Source organism: Mustela putorius, unplaced genomic scaffold (genome assembly GCF_011764305.1).
Source record: "Mustela putorius furo isolate JIRA1106 unplaced genomic scaffold, ASM1176430v1.1 tig00004035_pilon_pilon_pilon, whole genome shotgun sequence".
Classification (NCBI taxonomy): Eukaryota; Metazoa; Chordata; class Mammalia; order Carnivora; family Mustelidae; genus Mustela; species Mustela putorius.
Window position 1 is genome coordinate 5,565,285 of NW_025422171.1, and position 21,988 is coordinate 5,587,272.

At 42.9% G+C, this 21,988-nt stretch overlaps 1 protein-coding gene across 5 annotated transcripts in view; it reads right to left on the reverse strand.

Moving 5' to 3' along the window:
- Nucleotides 1-20,657, reverse strand: part of SPATA13 (spermatogenesis associated 13) — a 334,233-nt gene extending 313,576 nt beyond the window's left edge. For 2 of the 5 annotated variants that reach the window (XR_001176658.2, XM_013046794.2), the window contains exon 1: nucleotides 20,223-20,655. Coding sequence is in view for 4 of the 5 variants with exons in the window: in XM_013046794.2 (XP_012902248.1) it covers nucleotides 20,223-20,234 (12 nt within the window). In the remaining variant the exon portion in view is untranslated. Of the gene's footprint in view, nucleotides 1-20,222 lie in introns of all 5 variants that reach the window. The other 3 variants (XM_013046786.2, XM_013046785.2, XM_045072413.1) reach the window with 2 other exon arrangements.
- Between the last annotated feature and the right edge of the window lie 1,331 nt (nucleotides 20,658-21,988).

Below are 21,988 nucleotides of genomic sequence, written 5' to 3' on the forward strand. Positions count from 1 at the left end.
AGCATCCCTGGTGCAGCACCCACTCGATGCTAGAAGCATCCTATCACACACCTCATGACAATCAAAAACCTCCCCAGACCCTGCCAAATGTCCCCTGGAAGCAAAATCACCCCTTTCCCCCACTGGAAACACAGCTTAAACTAACTCACCTGTTTAGTAAAAATTAGTGCAAATGCTTTGTAGATTAAAGCAGATGTTTTATAACCATCTTCCTGTAAATTTAACTTTTAATCTGCCTTTTAGGTCTAAGATGTAGGGCCTGATTACAAGGTATTTTCTCCATAATTCCAAGGAGCTAAAGAAGAAAATCTATTGCCTACTGCCTGTTACAATTCTGTGTCCAAAAATTAGTTCTCAGAGACACCAGTTTTGCAAACCCAACCAATTAATGAATAACAAACAACTAAATAAAAATTTTAAAAGTCACTCTATATTCATTTCCCCCGCCTTGTCATTACTCACTGAAGAACAGGAAACCAGTATTTCCCACCTTCAGTCAGTAAAGACAGGCTCCCAATTATATGTGCGTGGGACCATCCCCCACTTGGGAGAATCACAGTGATCGCCTCTGAAAGATGCCTTCAGAATAATGCTGACCAAGCCTACATGAGAATCTCCTCAACCACAGTGCTGCCTTTATTACGAAAGACTCCATTATCCTCTACTTTCACTCGAGGTCTGCTCTCTGGAGTCATGGCAGGATCTGTCGAGGTCCTCCTCTCTAGGTATTTCTTTACAGAAGTTAATGTTCCATTCATGCTAAATTAAAATATGTCTCAAATTCTTTTTTTTTTTTTTAAGATTTTTATTTATTTATTTGACAGAGATCACAAGGAGGCAGAGAGTCAGGCAGAGAGAGGAGGGGAAGCAGCCTCTCTGCTGAGCAGAGAGCCTGATGTGGGGCTTGATCCCAGGACCGTGGGATCATGACCTGAGCCGAGGGCAGAGGTTTTAACCCACTGAGCCAACCAGGCACCCCAGTATGTTTCAAGTTCTTAACAACCGTATGACATAAGCCCACATAGGACCTTTCAAACTCGTTTTGTCAAGGTTTGGTTACAGGTGATTTTGTGAGCCAATGTTATGGTATTAAGCCCCTAATACTTTTCATAGTATTGAAATTAGAGAATGTTTCCATTAGAGAACTTTTCCAAGTTGGAATTCATCTCTTTTACCACAAACTGCAGAAGCCTGTTCCAAATCTGCAAAAATGGGCTCTGACTTCAAAGTTTGGCAATCATTTCATAATTGAGAAGAACGATGTTTCATTGTAACTGCTTGTTACTTGTCAAAAAAAAAAAAAGGACTGAAGAAGCATGTGACACACTTCCCAGACTCCAGAAAAGCATCCCTCACCTTCCAAATGGCTAGGGCCTTGAGCACAATAAGTGGATTTAATTTCCTAATGAAGTCTGCTGTTCAAACATTCAACAATTTCACCCTCAAGCACCCAGAAACCCCATCAGAAAGTAATCCCAGCTGGTTTTTCTCCATCTTGCCAGAAGATGGGTTTTTCTGGGTAAATTCTTTCTTTATCTTAGCCTTGTGGGTTTGAATCTATGATTCGAGAATGTAAGGTGGTGGGGCGCCTGGGTGGCTCAGTGGGTTAAAACCTCTGCCTTTGGCTCAGGTCATGATCCCAGGGTCCTGGGATCGAGTCCCACATCTGGCTCTCTGCTCAGCAAGGAGCCTGCTTCCTCCTCTCTCTCTTTCCCCCTCTCTCTCTGCCTCTCTGCCTACTTGTGATCTCTGTCTGTCAAAAAAAAAAAAAAAAAAAATCTTAAAAAAAATAAGTAAATAAACGTAAAAAAAAAAAAGAATGTAAGGTGGTCTGTGGGGAGTGGTGGGGGGAATGACAAAGGCACATCTTATCAGTTCCCTGGCTGAGAATGTCATTGGCAGAATCTGGCATCAAGTACTTGGCATCCATGAAACAGTGTCAGCCTTCTTGAGAGATGGCATTATCTCTTATTTGCAGACAGGCCTTATTGCTGTAAATTGCTGACAAGGGAAATATGTCTGATTCTATGCATAACACATTGTTAGAAATAACAGCATTTTAATATCATTTACACCAGCCTCACACTAGTTAGTAATAGATTAATTAAAATCATTAATAAAAATGTAGTAGTCCAGGGTTCCTGGGTGGCTCAGGGGGTTAAGCCACTGCCTTCAGCTCGGGTCATGATCTCAGGGTCCTGGGATCGAGTCCCGCATGGGGCTCTCTGCTCAGCGGGGAGCCTGCTTCCTCCTCTCTCTCTCTGCCTGCCTCTCTGCCTACTTGTGATCTCTCTCTGTCAAATAAATAAATAAAATCTTTAAATTAAAAAAAAAAAAGTAGTAGTCCATATAAAATTGCTGCCTTGGACTACAAATGTCATTGACCCTGGGATGCTCTGTCCTCCTCCAGGAGGCAATAAATTGTGTGCGATTCTGCAGGTGCAAAATGTCAGGCTTGGGATTCTGAGCTGCCATGGCAGGCCATGCTTTGGAAGCACTATGTTCATAACCTTCCACAGAGCTGGCTCATTTCATCCTCTGTGTGTCAACCCATGTTGCTTTTTTAAAACCACGTTTTCTAGGACTTTCCACTCTTTTCTGAAAGCACAGGTGACACATCACCACACACTGTCAGTGGATGATATGGGTAAAAGTGAGACATCCTACCTAGAAATACAACTAGAAAAAGAATCCCTTTGAGAATTGCACTTTAAAAACTAACACAGACAGGGTCGGAACAGAAAAACCCAAAGTTAGGCTGTGTTGTTCTCAGCTTTATATGGCAGCCTTCCCAACCTGGAGAACTTGAGTGTACCCAAACAAAGACATTAACTATTAGAGTAAATACAGAACCACAAAAAAGGGGTATTGATCGGCAATGGAAGCATGAAAAGAACGCAAACTGGAAGACAGAGTTTATCTGTATGTGAGGAGGGCTACATCATAGACGCCTGCTATCCCTGTCAGAGGCAACAAAATGTCTGAGTAACAATAACTGACATTACGGGGCGCTAAGCAAGTGACCATTAATTACTGCTCAGAACACTTTTTATGTGTTAACTCTGTTTTCTTAACAGTTCTAGAAGGTAGGTTCTGTCATTAACAATGCCAATTCTGTAGAGGATAAACCCAGGCATGGATGAATTAGAGGAAGGCATACAGCAGGGTGACAAATTTGGGTTATCATGGCTCCTACCTACCACACCACCCAGCCTCTTGTCCCCTTTCTCCTGCTTACATGCTCACAAAGTGGTCTTCCAAGTACAGAAGCAGGTTCCATTCCCCACTTCAGTCAGCATCAGTTTGGAGGAGTGTGGGGCGGCTTCAAGTCTAGTCCTCTAGGTAACTGTCAGATAGCAATTGGTCCTCTAAGCTCTCTGGCATCTTCCTCAGTCCTGTGCTTGGCTAATCTGAGCCCAAAGCTGAAACACATCACCTTCTTAGTGCTGACCAATCATGTTTCTGACACCTACAATGCTTGAATTTGTCCCAATTCTCAGCCCCAAACACTTGGGGACCTTTTAAATCAGAAATGCTTGGCGAGCTTTTAAAAAAATTCCAATTATATCAGAATCTCTGATTGAGAGACTCAAGCATTGGGATTTTTTAAAAGCTCCCCATGTGGTCCAACAGGCAGCCAGACTGAGAACAACACTGCCTAAGATTACTTTGCCATGGGCCCTACTGGGGGCCTAACCAGGTGTATCCATCAGGGTTCCCCACAGAAACACAACCAATAGGAGATTTTAGATAGAAAGATGATTGATTGATAGATCTATCTGCCTATTTAGAGAAAAACTGATTTATTATAAGGAATTGACTCACATGGTTTTGAAACCTGACAAGTCCCAAGTCTGCCAGGTGAGTCTACACACTGGAGAGCTGATGGCATCATTTCCAGTCTGAGTCCAAAGATGAGAGAAGATCAATGTCCAGGCTCAAAGACAAGCCAAGAGAGCAAACTCCCCTTACTCAACGTTTTTGTCTACTCAGGCTTTCAGTGGACTGGATGAGGACCATCACGCTGGGGAGACCCACCTGCTCTACCCCACCCACCCATTCACATGTTAATCTCTTTGAGAACTACCTTCACAGAACACCCAGAATGAAGTTTAACCAAGCATTTGGACAGCCTGTGACCAGGGTAATATGACCCATAAAGTTAACCCTCACACAAGCCTTGTTCAGGGTGTTCGTTTGAAATGTCTGTACTATACCCATTAGGTGTCTGCACATTAAAACCTAACACTTCCACTGCTAGGGTATCGCCTCTCAAGATAAATGGGCTCCACACCGTTCCAATTACACATCCCCATAAAAAAATGTTTAAAAATTCTGTACGTCCCTATACACATTTTTTATTAATCTATATATTACATTGGATATAAAGATACACATATATTCTGATATATACACATAGGTGTGTATATACATGCATGTTTATACATGTTTATGAATGTGTGTGTCTGTGTGTCTACACACACATTCTGATCAGTCTGCCCACCCCAAACGGAGTACTCCCACCACTTTAGTGGTATAGACATGACATTTGTCTCTCTGGTGACCGGGTTCTGTACTGTTCATTCTCCATTTTTAAAGAGATATGGTATCTCCTCAACAAGGCTAACTGTTGAGCGCTTAAGCTTCTTTACGGGGCCAGCGGCAACACAGTGCCTGGGACATACTGGTGGAAATAGTAATGGCAAGTAACCAGCAGGGCATGCTGGTCTGTATGGAAATTCTCACGCAGCATTATAAACCAGTGGCTGACACCATTACTTAGCTTTGCCATATTCTCGAAGCACTTTTCATACCTGGAGCAGAGCCTTCTAGCAGCCACCTCCCTTGGACACCCCAGACGCGTTTTGGAGCACTCTGTACCCTCAGGGTCTAGCCAAAAGGGTGTCAGCTACAGAGGTGTATGGGCCATGACACCAGTCTTGGCTGCAGGGCCTCACCTGGGCCTTGTGCGGGGCTGTAGCCATCTGGTCACAGGCCACGTTCTATTTCTTAAAGAGCTTCCCCCACATGGTATTCTCTCCGAGCCTCACCATACCAGCGACCACTCCTGCCAACACCCCTCGGGGCGCCCCCCCCACCCGCCTGTGGGTGGGGCATCGAGCCCCCTGGGGCCCAGGAAATCACTTGTTGAGAGTGCTGCAAACTTCAGGAGCAAATATCCCTGCAGACTGTGTACAAAGAAGCCACCCACCCCTGCCCAGAAACATCCGCCTTCCACCATTAGCGATGCGGTGGGCTCTTCCTGCGCCGAGCCTGAAATGTTGGGCTTTGTTTATTGTAAGACTTCCTGTTACCCTCAGACTTGAGGGTATTTAATCCCAACATTGACATTGTTGTATTTAATCCCCACAACTGCCTGTGTGCTTCACGTGGCTGTAATGCAGAGCTCCGTAAACTGCAAACTGCGCATGTCACGCAGCTGGGCGGGGCGGACGCGACTCTCACCAGGGGGCGTGGCCCTGGCCGCCAAAGTGGGTGAGGATTCGCTGGGGCTAAGAGCGCCCGCCCTCCGCTTAATACTCAGCGCTGCGCCTCAGTCATCTGACTGCAAGTGGGCATAATTATTTTACCAACTTAATTATTTTACCAACTGTGAAAGCTATTTAAATAATGCACCTGAAACACTTAGAGTGCTTGGGTTACGAATGTTAGTAGCTATCATTACAATAACCCTGTGGTCATCATGATCGTTTCCTCCTCCGGTTTGGGGTAACTTCATATATTTACATATTTCACTGCGCTAACATCTTCATTCCGAATGAGAACTAACTCTCTACGTGTAAGATTTTTCTTCTCAAAAACAAAAACCACATCCCATTCCCCTCTACCCCGCATCAACCAGTACAAAATCTCCCTGATCTGACCTTCTATCAACAGAGGTCAAGGTAGTTTGAATACTCATTCTCCTGGTATTATGGAATAAGAAGAATATTTACCTCTTAAACAGTTGTCCTCATGAACTGTGCTGCTGTTGTAACCCTCTCTCTTTTTCCTTGTCGGACTCACCATGAAAACTAGTCCTATAGGCCTGCACAGGGAGAGAATAAAGTAAGGGCACAAAGACAGCTGGTTACTGGGAGGCTGGATATCACTAACTTTGCAGGTGAAGCTCCACGAAGGAGAAGCTTCTTATGACCACGGCATTCACAGTAAATTTCCAAGGAGAAAAGGTGAGCAGGAGGGAAGTCTTTCGAATGTTTTAAGCTCACGATTTGCTTGCTTACTTTAGACAGAGTCCACTAAAGTTTGACCTTTGTTATTTTCACTCTACTGCATGCTGATCAGACCCTAAGTCTAAGTCAGTGACTCTCTTTTGCAAACACAGGATTTCTTGTCCTGAATCGGATCCACTTACATCTTAAAGTGAGGACGTGACTGTATTAAAAAGAAAGGACAGTGGAGATTCTCTTCAAGCCTGTACTCAAAGGCAGTTGACATTATGGTGTGCTCAAACCAACCCCCTCCTCACTGACCACCATGGGGACCTCTGCCCCAAGCGCATAGGCCCCAACTGCCCTCTGTGAGCTCCTTCCCTGTCTGGGATTCTGCCCAGAATATTGGCAGGTGCCCTTTGTTTCCCTGCTACCCAGACTCAACCTTGAGTAACCCTTATCCTCAGTGTCATGCTCCTGAGGCTGGCAGGCCATTAAGCAAACAAGAGCACAGCTAACCTCACCCTCTTTTCTTGCCAGACAGATTTCAGAATTTGTGGGGAAGGCATTCACAGTTTCAATACATAACATTAGCACAATCCTCTCACACAGAGCAACACCCCATTCTCAGGAGACACTCTCTTTCAGAGCCTCAGGTCCCTTTCAACAATCACTTATCCACAGTTATTTATGAGCGATAAATGTGTTTAGCTGTTGAGGCAATGGTGGGAAACAAGGGAGACACGGTCCTGCTCCTTGGGCACTTATGGCCTGGTGGAGAGTACCTACCTGTGCAAGGAAACAGGCCCTTACAGTACATGAAATCATGATCATGAAAGAAAAGCGATATTCAGGGGTTCCGGAGAAGCCACTGACTCAGACTGGGGGACCTGGGTGAGACTTGGCTGACAAAGACTGAATAGGAGTTTTCCAGGGGAAGGAGGAGGTAGAGGGAATGGAACAGGGGAGAACATTCCAGAAAAGTCAAAGTTCCTGAAACATGAGTGTGCACCCTGAGTTTGAGGAATTGAAAGATTAACCAGAGAAGCGGGAAGTGTAGAAAAAGGGGTGTGGTGAAGGAGGCACCTGAGGGATAAGTGGGACAGGCCAGGGCTCGCTGGCCTTGGAGGCTACGTTAAGGAGTTTTTCTCCTAAGGGCAATAGGGGACCATCAAAGGATTTTAAAGAGATGTGCCAATCCGATTTGCATTTCATAAACTTCATTCTTGGCTACAGATCACAGAACTACTGAGCAAGGACAAGGATCAGTTGGAGGTTGCTGCAGTAACCCAGAAGAGCTCCGATGTGGGTCTGGACAAGGTGGTGGGCATGGGGACACTAGGTGGTGGATGCACCTGAGGGACATTGGTGACAAGCTAGCTGGATGTGGAGGAGAGTGACAACTGCCTTAGAAAACCCAAATGGGAAACACAGGAACTGAGGAGAGCTTTGTGGGTCAAAGGAATGAGTCCAGAGTGGGGCATGTTGAGTTGGAAGTATCCAGTATAGGGTACATGGATTAACAAAATGAAATTTAACAATATGCTACTTTGTTTCTGGGTTGTTGGTTTTTTTTCCAATATATACCAAGTTATTTATTATCATGGGTTTTTATACCACCTTTTGAAAGATGAGTAAATCCCTAACAACATTAAAACACATTGTGAGAACTTTTTCTGTTGTTCTCACAGAGATACACTTTCTTCTGAATATAACCTCTCCAATAAAGCCTCCTACAGCATCAGATGGTATGTCTGCTTGGTCAAATGTATTGTCTTAGAGTCAATATTTGGTCAATGGTGTTGAAAAGCAGGGTTCACTATTCTTAGACAAAGCTCCTGTTTCACAGCAGACCTCCAAAAGTCTCCCATAAGCTACATTAAGGATGCCAAACAAAAGCAAATTTTTCAAGAACAGCCAGTATAAAGCAGAGGGAGATAAAATAAAAAAAAAAAAAAAAAAAAAAAACCCTCAATAGCCCAATTGAGAAATGAACAAAAGAAATGAATATAGTCCCAATAAAACAAACAAACAAACAAACTAACAAAAAGCAATGGTCCTAAGACTTCCAGAGTTCACTCAAGATAAGAGAAATGCAAACTGCAACTATTGTGAAACACTGTTTTCCACCATAAGATGAACAAAGATGGAGTTTGGTAATGCTCTGCATTGGTAAGGAGGTAGGGAAAGACAGTCTCTATAGGGTGTGTAAATTGGTATAATTTCCATGGAGGGCAATTTAGTAATGGCCCCAAATTTAATATATGTATAACATTTTTTTCAGCAAATCCATTTCAAGAAATGAGTTTTAATAGATATACATAAATGAAGTGGTTTAATTTCACAATTAGTCACTGAAACGTGGCAATAACCTGACCATCAATAGGAAACTGGTTGATATAATATGTTACAACCACAGAACAGAACATTATGCAGCCATCAAAAAGGATGGAGGAAAGGGGAAACCCAGATGTCCATTGACAGAAGATAAAAATGGTATAGACATACAATGAAATATCATTCTGCCATTAAAGGGAAATTAAATTCTGATATAGGCTATAACATGGATGAACCTCTAGGACATTATGCTAACTGAAATAAGCTAGACACAAAAGAACAATTATTTTATGATTCTACCTGTAGGAGGTAGCTAGAAGAGCCAAACTAGAAGAGTCACATTCACAGACATAGAAAATAGAATGGTGGTTACCAGCAGTTGTTTAATGGAGACAGAGTTTCAGTTTGGGATGATAAAAAAGTTCTGGAGATGGATGATAGTGACAGTTATGCAATATGAAAGTACTTAAAGCCACTGAACTGTATGCTTTAAAATAGTAAATTTCATGTTGTATATATTTTACCACACTAAAAAAAAATGAAGAATTGCTTTATGAACTAAAAAGGAATAGTCTCCAAAGCATATCATGAAGTGAAAATGAAAGATCCAGAATAGCATGTAGATGATGTCATCACTCATATGATAAACAGGGAGAGGATAGAAGAATATATATTCTCTTACACAGGTCTAGTCTTCCTCTGAAGCACATGGAAGAACCAGGTAATAATACTGGCTGCTTCCAGGGAATTGGGTGATATGGAAGTGTTGGGGGGTGGAAGACAGGAGACAACTTTTCAGTAGATGCTATTTTTTATTCTCTGATTTCACAGCAAATAAATAAGGTACATATTTTTAAAAATTAAAACAATTTTTTTATAATTAACACACTTATATATATTTTTTTTAAAGATTTTATTTATTTATCAGAGAGAGAGAGGGGGAGAGAGCGAGCACAGGCAGACAGAATGGCAGGCAGAGGCAGAGGGAGAAGCAGGCTCCCTGCTGAGCAAGGAGCCCAATGTGGGACTCGATCCCAGGACGCTGGGATCATGACCTGAGCCGAAGGCAGCTGCTTAACCAACTGAGCCACCCAGGCGTCCCCACACTTATATTTTTAAAAATAGAGTTTTTGGTGCTTTCCTACAAACTGCCATCTTGCCCATGAGGAAAATTCATGTTTGAAATAATCAGTTTTTTAAGCTAGATTTTTAGTAAACTAGCCCTTTTGTTCAATTGGCAAATTAAGCTTTCAGAAACACTAATCTTTAATATGAAACTACTTGAATAAAAATATCAATGAAGGATGTTGTTTTCCATCATCTCTCTAATTCATATTCATTTAGCTACTTGGGCTAAATCTTTCCCTCTCATAAGCAGTTTTCATAAATTGGATCCCAGTAAAATTTCCAGAAGCCCCTTTCCCAAAGAAATAACCAAGTAAGGACACTGGAAAACACTGTCCCTGCCTTCCTTCCAGTCCATTCCCACAGCCCCTGTCCTGCCCCGGTGCCTTCCATTCAGCTGCTGGGGACTTCTGCTGTGTCTTTCCTTTCCTAAACCCATCTCGTCATAACTAGAATAATGTGGCTGCAATTAAATTTTGCAGGTATAACACTCATCAAATCTTGATAATATGACTCCTGTTGCCTTTAAGAGAGGCCATAGGACTCCTATACTTCTGATTAGAGTTCTAGTAAAAAAAAAAAAAAAAAATACAGTTTTTACAAGGAACTGTATCATTGGTCAGCATTCTTGGGAACTTCTTTCATTTTTTCTCATGTTTAATAGGGAAAAAATCTTAAGTCATTTTCTAAAGGATTTTACCCTTCTTTTCTTTTCTTTAAAAAAAAAAAGGCAGTTTCTCTCTGCTAGTGGCATTCAAATTTTTCTTATCCTCATTACCTTAGTGTATGGCTTACAGTGTGGCTTTAAAGACCGGCCAATTTGAAATTAAAATTTTTGCATCTGTTATTTATTGCGGGGGGGGGGAACTATTTATACTTTGGATCATTAAAATACCAAACTTTTCCAAATCCAGGGCTTTTAGCTCCTAATTGGTGAACATTTAATAGCATAACCAAATTCTTACTGACCAAATCATGTCTTTTAGGGGGAAAAAAGTGCCTAATTCAGTGGTTGACAGCTTAAGTTGGCTGAACACAAACATTGCAGGAACAATGATTTGTTTGGGCAGATTCCCAGAGCTGCCAGTGAATAATATATTTAACTTTAGAAGCACTTACACTTTTCTCCAGAGAATATCTTCCCACAATCAGAGGAACTGTTGATTTTCTCCTTATTCCAGCCATCTTCCATCCCATTAAAACTGTGGTTATCTTATAAGTAGTGTGCTTCCTAGCTTTCAAGTCACGTATATATTTCAGAGTTAGTTGGGGAAAAAAATGTTCTTTCTTTTTTATTTTTCCCGCCTGATGTTTGATCTATTAGTTCACTTAAAATAGAAATTAATGGGCTCCTGGGTGGCTCAGTGGGTTAAGCTTCTGCCTTTGGCTCAGGTCATGATCTCAGGTCCTAGGATCAAAGCCTTGCATGGGGCTTTCTGCTTAGCAGGGAGCCTGCTTCCCCCTCTCTCTCTGCCTGCCTCTCTGCCTACTTGTGATCTCTGTCCAATAAAGAAAATCTTTTTTAAAAAAATAAATAAAAATAAAAACAGCAAGATTTCATTTCTTTTGATGGCTGCATAGTATTCCATTGTGTATATATACCACATCTTCTTGATCCATTCATCTGTTGATGGACATCTAGGTTCTTTCCATAGTTTGGCTATTGTGGACATTGCTGCTATAAACATTCGAGTGCACGTGCCCCTTTGGATCACTACGTTTGTATCTTTAGGGAATTGGGAGGGAGACAAACCATAAGTGACTCTTAATCTCACAAAACAAACTGAGGGTTGCTGGGGGGAGGGAGGTTGGGAGAAGGGGGTGGGATTATGGACATTGGGGAGGGTATGTGCTATGGTGAGTGCTGTGAAGTGTGTAAACCTGGTGATTCACAGACCTGTACCCCTGGGGATAAAAATATATGTTTATAAAAAATAAAAAATTAAAAAATAAATAAATAAAATAAAATAGAAATTAAAATACCAAAATTTAAAATTTTCCAAAGTTTCATGTTATGCTTTATATTTTACACTATTTGTAAATGTGTCAATATTGACACTCTTACATATTCTACACTAAATGATAATTTATGCTTCGCTTTGTATTGCTGCAACTGACTAGTCGCACAGGGACATCTTATGTTCCCAATCAAAAGAAATGACAAGCATTTGGGTTGAGGATGCATCCTGAGATATTCTACTTGAGATGTACATAATAACAACAAAAACAGCCTCAAAGGACTGTGACATTTAATGGCGCTATGGCTGCTGAGTGGTCTGATGGCTTCTCAAGGCTGAGATCTCACAGCCAATACATAGAAGCCAGGAGCATCAAGACAATTTTATTTTTACAAAACCAGGAACTGAAAGAATGAATTAAGAAAAGCTAATAGAGACGCCTGGGTGGCTCAGTTGGTTGAGCAGCTGCCTTCGGCTCAGGTCATGATCCCAGCATCCTGGGCTCGAGTCCCGCATCGGGCTCCTTGCTCCGCGGGGAGCCTGCTTCTCCCTCTGCCTCTGCCTGCCATTCTGTCTGCCTGTGCTTGCTCTCTCGCCCTCTCTCTCTGATAAATAAATAAAATCTTGAAAAAAAAAAGAAAAGAAAAGCTAATAACTTTTCACCTCTAAAACTTTTCCTGGAAAGACTTTCCCAACCTTGCGCGTGAAAACAGGTTGGTAACGTTAATCATTGACCATTACAGTCCCATAGGGTTCCTGGAAAACTTATGGATGGAAGGCAAAAGGATTGATCCTTGACAAGCATTTGGGAAAAGGCACTTTCTTTCCAGTTCAGGCTGCCTTTTAGAAAGAGCAGAATTCCAGACAGTGAAGAGCCTTAGAAATTATCTAATCAAGTCCCTCCTCTTGCAAATAACAAAATGTCACCTCTGGGAATTTGGTTTGCTAAACATTTCTTAATTGGTATTAGACACAAGACTTAAATGCATGTCTCCCAACCCTCTTCTAATGCTCTTAGGTCTTACATCTTGGCCATCCAAATAAAATTCTTGTTGTACTAATCTTCATGCCACAAACACTTTATGCAATAAAAAACCATCTCACTTGTTTGGAATTTGGCATATATTTTCCTTAGCAATAGATACACAGTGAATGTGTCCCTGAGCCAACCCCAAACACCAAATGCTCTCACCTGAATAAGTGGTGTGCTTAACAAACAACCAACACCACCTGCGAATCTATCTAACACCAAACTGAATTTATTTTTCTACTTTGAAACACAAAGAACAATGGCATCGACACTCCCTGCTGGGGACCCTTCCAGCTTGAGATCCTGGCTGATCATCAGGAAGGGAGGGTGAGGAGTGGGGAGCCTGGAGCTTGGGGAGGATAACCCCAGGGGGCACTTCTGTACCCTGAACTGGCTTCCCAGTTGCCATGTTTTTCTTCCCAGTCTTGGGGTAATGGCGACTTGCCGCTGCCCTATTTTCTGTCACCATCTAGGATCCTGGACCAATGTTTTTCTCCTCTCTGCCCTGCTGCTGCCCTCAACACAGTCTCATAGTTATATGTCATTGCCAACATATCTTTCTGTCCTTAAAAATGTATGTAAACTCTGCCAGTCTTTTCATGGCTTGCCAAAAATTTACAACTACTATCCACGGGGGAAAAGATTGAAATGGTCTCTCTTCTGCTCCTTCAACCTAGCCCCTTCTTTTATTTCCTTCAAATGGTGATGCATTTCCTCCAGGATTATAAAGCTTAAAATCCTATGGCTAGATTCACCCTGGTGTAAACACATTCAAAGATAGGATTTCTTGAGGATCCTTACCGGATTGAAGCAATACTCTGAAAAGCCCGAAAGGGCCTGGGCTTAGGGGGGTTGGGGTGATGAGAACTTGAAGGAGATAAGCATGGGCAAAGCCACAGAGGAAGGAAGATGTAGTTCTCTGGCCCCCAGGTCCCACCTGGAGCAGTCGTTCCTAGGGCTTCCATATGTCCAGGAGTGCACACAACAAACTTTCAATGTTTTCATGCCTGTTTACCCGGAACTGTAGCATCAGCTACTTGAGGAGAAAGCTCATGACATTTCTTCTTATGCCCTGTCAGCACCGGATCAGATAGTAAGTGATTGATAAATACTTGTTGACTGCCTGGGAACTTTCCAGACACTTCAAGCTTGTGATTTTCTTCAATAACACAGGGGAATGAAAGGTATTTCACTGTACCAAAATCTGAGGAAGTCTAAACAGCCATGGACGGTAATTTTTCCTCACTCTTTACACATATGTCTTTGGCTCTTTTCTCCTACTTTGAGGGGAGTGCCTCTGAGGCAAGTTTTTAATGAAATGGTGTTAAAGAAACAGCTATGGAACAGGCCAACCTACCTCCTGACCCTGTGTCAGCCAATTCGCACAACTGACCGCTTAGACCAAAGTCTGGCTCATATCACAAGGAGAAATACATAGTTTTGCCCTTCAGGGACTTGCACAAACTTTCAAAGCTGACTTTTCAAATTCCAGGCCCTGGCATCGATCCCGTTGCTAATTAAGTATGCATCGCTCTGAGAAATAGGCACTCTTTTTTTGGCTGGGTAACAATAGCTATTCCACACAAGAACCTGCTTCTGAAACCACCCATCATGGAATGGAAAGCTACTGGATCACAGCCAAAGGGCACATTTCAAAAGCTTCTGGTATTTCTTAAAAATGCTCCAACAAGTATATTGGATGCATATTCGTCAGTAGGGAAATTTCAGAATATAGTCTGGGGCTCCACACTTGATGTAAATAGGATGGTCCCCAAAGGGGAACAAGTCAGGGGGGTGCCAGGAAGACATAAATAACAACTCTACAATTCCAGATGGTGAGGGGTAGCTTTCAGGGGACTAATAGAAACAGATTGCTAAAACAATGGACAGAGTTTCAGTTCAGCTTACAAAAAAGGGTCGAGCAGTGTCTTATTAAAACTGTTTTAGCAAATCACAAGATATTGGGGCGCCTGGGTGGCTCATTCGTTAAGCGTCTGCCCTTCCGCTCAGGTTATGGTCCCAGGGTCCTGGGATCGAGCCCCGCATCGGGCTCCCCGTTCAGTGGGAAACCTGCTTCTCCCTCTCCTACTCCCTCTGCTTATATTCCCTCTCTCATTGTCTCTCTGTCAAATAAATAAATAAAATATTTAAATAAAGTAAAGTGTTTTAAAAAATCACAAGATATTGCATGAAGAAAAGTGGACAGGTATATTTCACCTTTTCTGAAGGCAGAATATGAAGTAATGAAGGAAGTCATTACCCAAAGAAATAAAAGTACTTTGAGGCTCTGATGTTTGGTTATTTACAGAAACTTTTATTGCAGAAGACTCTGGAATCTTCTTTGGCTGTCTTGATTCCTACCTGATTCCTACCTTTACAAAGCAGTGTCTGTGCTTTGAGCAAGGCACTGGCCACAAGACTTCTAGGCTTCCCTCTTGTCCCTGTTATTCTATGACCAAAGCATTTTAATAATTTGAGTCTTGGCAACACACTCCAATTATAACCTTGTTAGCTGTTCAGTGCCTCAGAGAAAACTTTCAAATTCTTCTGGCAACCGTTCAGTCTGAAGTACTACGCTGAACATCTTGTTAGAAATAAGCTGGAAAATGCCATTCTGATGGGTCTCCCTCGCTTACCTCCATGACTGTGACATATGACAGCTTCACTGTCCTCTCAGTATTTTGAGTTCATGTTTCCTAGATTCATCACACTACACAGGGAGTGCTTAGGACACAAATCGTATGCACTCCACAGCTCCAAAAAGGCAGAGAGATAGGTTAGACCTGGCTGGCAATGGGCTCAATCATCCGTTTCGTCTGCCCTTGTCAAAACTTGACAAGGCTTGAAGTTGGCCCTCCAGAGGTGAGAGTGAAAATAAAGTATGAAGCAAGCTAAATATAGAAGAATTCAGCTCTGAATCTTTTTTATCTTTATACATCCAATGGAATATACTGATAGAAAAAAATTGCCACTACTTGCTCCAACATTTATTTGTGCCAGGAGAGAATAAGAACAGGAATAAAACAGTTGAAATAGGCTATGTCTTCGGAATCATAGATCAGGTTCACTTTTCTTATTTTTTATTATGGACTGAATTGAGTTCCCTCTAAATTTGTATGTTGATGCTCTAACCCTCAGGTGCCTCAAAATGTGACTTAATGTACTTAATGTGGAGATAGGGCCTTGAAAGAGCCAATTAACGTAAAATGAGGTCAAATGAGTGGGCTCTAGTCCAACAAGACAGGTATCATAAGAAGAGATTAGGACAGACAGACAGACACACAGAGGAAGACCAGGTGAGGATACAGCAAAAGACAGCCCCATACAAGCTAAGGAGGGAGTATCAGAAGAAAACAATCCTGCTAACACCTGGACCCCAGACTTGAAGCCCCCAGAACTGTGAGACAGTAAATGTCTGTTTTTTTCAATCATTCACTCTGTGGTACTTTGTTGTAGCAATCGTAGCAAACTAATACACCTTTTATCAACTTCATTTCACTGTTTTTTTCCCCCACTCACTTTTTTTTTTCTTTTTGCTCCACTGAGCATGTCTTCCTTGCTTTTGCCCTGCCTCTGTCTGTACTTGTCTTTTATTTTTTGTTGTTGTTTCTTTAAAAAGATTATCTGTTTATTTGAAAGAGAGAGAGAGAATGAGCAGGGGGAGGAGCGAAAGAGAGAGAGAAGCAGACTCCCCACGAGCAGGGAACCTGAAGTGGGGCTCAATCCTAGGACTCTGGGATCATGACCTGATCCCAAGGCAGAGGCTTAACTGACTGAGCCACCCAGGCTCCCCTGTACTTGTCTTTTTTTTTTTTTTTTTTAATGTTTTATTTATTTATTTGACAGACAGAGATCACAAGTAGTCCGAGAGGCAGGCAGAGAGAGAGGAAAAGAAGCAGGCTCCCTGCCAGGCAGAGAGCCCAATGCGAGGCTCGATCCCAGGACCCTGGGATCATGACCTGAGCCGAAGGCAGAGGCTTTATTTAACCCACTGAGCCACCCAGGCGCCCCTGTACTTGTATTTTAAAAGAAGGTTTATCCCCTTTTGCCCAAACATGTGGAATCTTGGAAGGTGAGACAGAGAGCAGGTGTCTTGCACCTAGCACCCCCAGGTCTGGCTTTGATTCTCAAAGCTCACGGGTGCATCTGGTTTGTATGGGTATAGTGCACAAAATCACCTGACATCATTATCAGAGGTGCCTCTCCTTCTCTGGCTGACTCTGACCATGTCACTCAACTTCTCTGAGCTTCTGTGTTTTCATATATTAAAAAAATAATGATGAGAATTACTGCATGTGGTTGTGAGGTTCAATTAAGATAAAGCATTGGAAAATATTTTATATACTAATCGCTGGGGCTCAGTTTTTCTATTTGTAAAATAGGTACTACCTATCAGTTTATAGAATAGTATCATGAAAAAAAAATCAAAAAAAGATTAGAATTTCTGTAACTCTTAATATTATGCATTTTAAAGGATTATTTCTACTCTATATTTCATTGGCCTAATAAAGCTTAATTTTGTTTCTCTTTCCACTTAATATTTATGAAGAATGTTATATTTGATATTAAAAGATAGGTTCTAAAGACAGAAAAGACCTGCTTCTTGCCTTCATGGATCTTGTAATCTATTTAGAAAACTATTTTTTTGCAGTAAAAAACACTTATAAGATCAGTTCACAGTCGTTTTCAGGGCTGTGACCGGGTCAAATCAGGTTCATACCCGAACTTTCTAGGACAACTTCCCAGATAGCAATTTCCAACTATCGTGTACTAACGTCACTGCCAGCAGAAGCTAACAAACCTGATTAAAAAGATTTAAACTGGGGCGCCTGGGTGGCTCAGTGGGTTAAGCCGCTGCCTTCGGCTCAGGTCATGATCTCAGGGTCCTGGGATCGAGTCCCGCATCGGGCTCTCTGCTCAGCAGGGAGCCTGCTTCCCTCTCTCTCTCTCTCTCTCTGCCTGCCTCTCCATCTACTTGTGATTTCTCTCTGTCAAATAAATAAATAAATAAAATCTTAAAAAAAAAAAAAAAAAAGATTTAAACTAAGAAAAGTAGGGACACCTAGGTGGCTCAGTCAGTTAAGTCACTACCTTCGGCTCTGGTCATGATCCCAGCATCCTGGGATCGAGTCCCATATCAGGCTTCTTGCTCAACGGGGAGCCTGCTTCTCCCTCTACCTGTTCTGACTGCTGCTCCCCCTGCTTGGACTCTCTTTCTCTCTGACAAATAAATAAATAAAACCTTTAATAAAAAACTATAAAATAAGAAAGATAATAAAACCTGAGTGCTAAGTAATGTATTTTGTTTTAAACAAATCTAATTCTATAATCATTTGTAAAATAGAATGCTTTAATATACAAGTATCTCTAATATTCTTAAAACTTGATTTGAATAATCAAATTCCTGGTTTTTCATTAGCTCCTCAGGAACCCCTGAAAAAAGATAGTTGACAATAATTGATAATAGCAATGTTCCAGTAGGAAGAACATACACTCTTCAGAAGTGCAATTGATATATTTTTTAAAAGATTTTATTTATTTATGGGGCGATCCCAGATCCCAGGACCCTGAGATCGTGACCTGAGCCAAAGCAGAGGCTTTACCCATTTAGCCACCCAGGCAACCCTGCAATTGATATTTGACTTTAGAAATATCTGACTTGGAAAACATCTCAGCCAAAAAGAAAACCACATAATTATTTTTAGAAATTTACACTCACTACTAAGAATCATCAAAATATGGTAATTTGGTAGGGACACAAGGATAAAGGATTTAATGCAGCATGTCATAGCAATCACATTTGGATTTAGATCCTGACTTATCACTTACTAACCGTAAGAACTGTAAATTACTGTAGACAAATTACTGTACTTTTCTAGTCTCACTTTCCTCATAGTTTATTTATTCTTAAAGATTTTATTTATTTATTTGACAGACACAGATCACAAGCAGGCAGAGAGGCAGACAGAGAGAGGAGGAAGCAGGCTCCCCACTGAGCAGAAAGCCTGATGCTGGGCTCAATCCCAGGACCCTGAGATCATGATCTGGGCCGAAGGCAGAGGCTTTAGCCCACTGAGCCCCTCACCTTCCTCATAGTTTAAACTGGTCCATGAATAATACTCAGCGGGGAGCCTGCTTCCCCCTCTCTCTCTGCCCGCCTCTCTGCCTACTTGTGATCTCTCTCTCTCTCTCAAATAAATAAATAAAATCTTTAAAAAAAAAATAAGTAAATAAATAAAACGACCCATTCCTGATTTCGACTCAGGTCAGGATCTTAGGGTCCTGAGATGGAGCCCCACCTGGGATTCTGCCCTGAGCATGAAGCCCGCTTAAGATTCTCTCCCTCCCACTCCCTCTTTCCCTCTGCCCCTCCACCCCGGGTGCGCGCGCGCGCGCGCTCTCTCTCTCTCTCTCCAAAACAAACAAACAAGAACAAATAAAATAAATAAATTGGAGACAGAGAACGAAATAAACCAGTGTGTGGAACACAGCTAAGAACTGTTAACAGATCAGTTAATAAACAATTAAATCTGAAGAACTAAAAACACCAAACCATAGCTTTAGCTATTACAGGATAAATGGGAAGGGGGGAGGGGTAAAATACTACTGCCAATCACTACTCTAGAAAAGATAATTCAAATTCCTCTCCAATATTTTTTTCTGCAGTGCAGAGCTTAAACAAATAATCTTTGCAATAATAGGCCAAAATTATCTGGCACATTTACATGTAAGAAAATACCCGGTGGAAAAAAATAACGTTCTCTCCCTTGCTTTGTGAAATTTGTGTCTTTGTAAAACATTTTAAGATATAATTATCTGAATGTTTTACACTGCCTGCTACCTACTGTATGTGCTTTTATTTTGCAAAGATTTTGGTTAATATGTTGGAAGGTTGAAAGCCAAATCATTTGCATGGATGCAAACCAGGTTCAGTATTTTTTTAATGATGATAATTAAGGAATATCCCTCGGCAGATGCTGAGGAATATTTTCTATGGAAATATTTTCTATGGAAAACGAGGAAACAGAATATTTTATTGTTATTACTTTTATAAAGAAGTATCTTCTAACTTTTTCATTCTTCCACCAGACCACAATCCAGTATTTCCAAAGCAAAGTATGAGGGCATTAAGCAGGTGGCAGCCCGATTCTCTCACCAAAGGACAAGTGTCGGCCAATACACTTGAGTTGACCATCCGGTGAGACAAGAACTGGCTCATCTCGGGGAAAAGCTCCCAAAGACTTTGCGCCCCCCTCTCCCGTGCCCCTCCGTCGCCCCGCAACCCAGGCACGCCGCGACTCGGCCCCGCCCCCGCTGCCCTGGCAACGCGGCCGCGCCAGCGCGCAGGCTTTGTGCTCCGGCCGCCGGGGGGGTGGGAGGGACAGCTCTGCGAGCTCGCCCCCCGCACCTGCTGGGTCGCGTCAACTTTTCAAATCTACGCTCTCCAACAGCTCTGCCGGATCTCTTACGCAGAACCGCTAATACCCGCCTTCTCTCACGCTTGTTTCCGAAAAAATGTTCCACGGGCAGAGGATGCCGGCCACCTGCTGCTTGGTGGTCCGTCCTCCGAACGTGAGGGAGAGGTGACAACCCACTTACCTTCCTCAGCATTCCTCCACGCCGGCAGGGGGGATCCCTGGATGGATCCGACCTTCCCGCGCCGACCTTCCCGCGCCGAGCTCAAACAAAGTGTGAAGGAAGTGTCGGAGAAGCAGCGGGCAAACTTTGTCCCGGGCGAGCGCCGCCCCCCGGGCCCCGGAGCGCTCCTCATTTGCACCACAAAAGGCGGGGACACACGGCCCCGAGGTCGGGAGACGGTTACTCCGGCCGGGGGTGGCCTTCCGGGCCGGAGTTCAGATGGGCTCTGAGGGGCTGCTGAGATGCCACGTCTCCCTGGCGAGAACCAAGTCCACCGGCTCCTCCTCTGGGGCGAGTGGGGCTTCCCAGGCCCCCGGCTGCGCTATTGTATGCTGGTCCCCGAAGCCCCGGGCGGAGGGTGCGGGCGCGGCCGGCGGGAGCCCGTTTCGGGCTGCCCAGGTTGAATTTCCTCGCAGGGCTTTTCTCCCGCGCTTCCTCCCCGCCCCTCGCTGTTGCATAGTCATAAGAGGGCGGAGTCGCTCTCCATCTTATTTGAATCCTCAGGGTTGAGGAAGCTGAGGGAAGTGTGAAGATTGGATTTGGAAGGAAAGACTGCGAGAGGAGGGTGGGGAAATAAGTGCCAACATAAATATATGAGCAAACATAGGATTCCCCTTTCACCAGTCGCACGCACGTGTACACACACACACACACACACACACCATTTCTCCAAACCTGAACTGAGCAAAGGAAATTTCAAGGAGGTCCTGACTAAATTTCTTGGTCCTAATTATAGTTAGACTAATCGAGGAATTTTCCTTTTTTTTTTTTTTTTTTTTTTTTTTTGCCAAGGGTTTTTTAAATCGATGATTTGAACGGTGTGTTCCTCGTACCAAAGAGAGCCGTTGAAAATGTATATATACAGACCTCACTAGTTGCATCGGGTCTATCACACTCCATCATAATTGATTGGCATAGCACCAATCCCCCAAACCCAGATTTTCGGATTTAGGTTGCTAATGGGACCCCATTTTCAGAAAGCAAAAAGTGGGTAAGAAAAATGACAGGCCTAAGGAAGTTCACTTAGGCGGCAGGGACAGTCTGAGAAGCAGAAAAGCCTGGCAACTGAGCCCTTAACGCCCAGACAGACAAAGCAGCCCTCCAGAACGGTTTCTCTTTCCTCCCCAAAATTTCCATCACGAGAATCATCACTAAAGCACGTCCTGGAATTCAGATCCACTCTGCCACTTAAGGCACAGCTGGTTACCTGAGTAAGGTGATCTGAATGGATGCAAAGTTTCTTCTGCCTAACTCTCTACCCTCAAACCAGCTGTCATGGTGCTCTCATGGCAAGATTTTCCGCTCTGTATTAAAGTGCTACAGACAAATCCCTTGTTAGCTCAAAGAGGTGACCTGTACTCACTACCCCTCAGCAATTGTAGGTGGTTAGACTTACAGACTTCAGAAATCCATTCATTCCACAAATCCTCACTGGTATCTATCTACTGAGGCGTGGTGGGTGCTGGGGAGACCATTGTCAAGGGAACAGTCCAGGTCCCTGCCCTGGAACCCAAGCTTCGAGTGCAGGACAGACTACAAACAAAAGTCAGGCAGTTATTGCTATAAAGAAAAATAAAGCTATTTAGAAAGGTAGATGCTAGAAGTCCAGTGAGTTTGGAAAGTCCATGAAATCCCTGATAGAACCAACCAAGACTAAGTCCAGTTTTTCTGATAGGGTTTTAGGTCCATTTAGGTATGTGGGCATACAGGCGTCTTTCTGAGTTTGT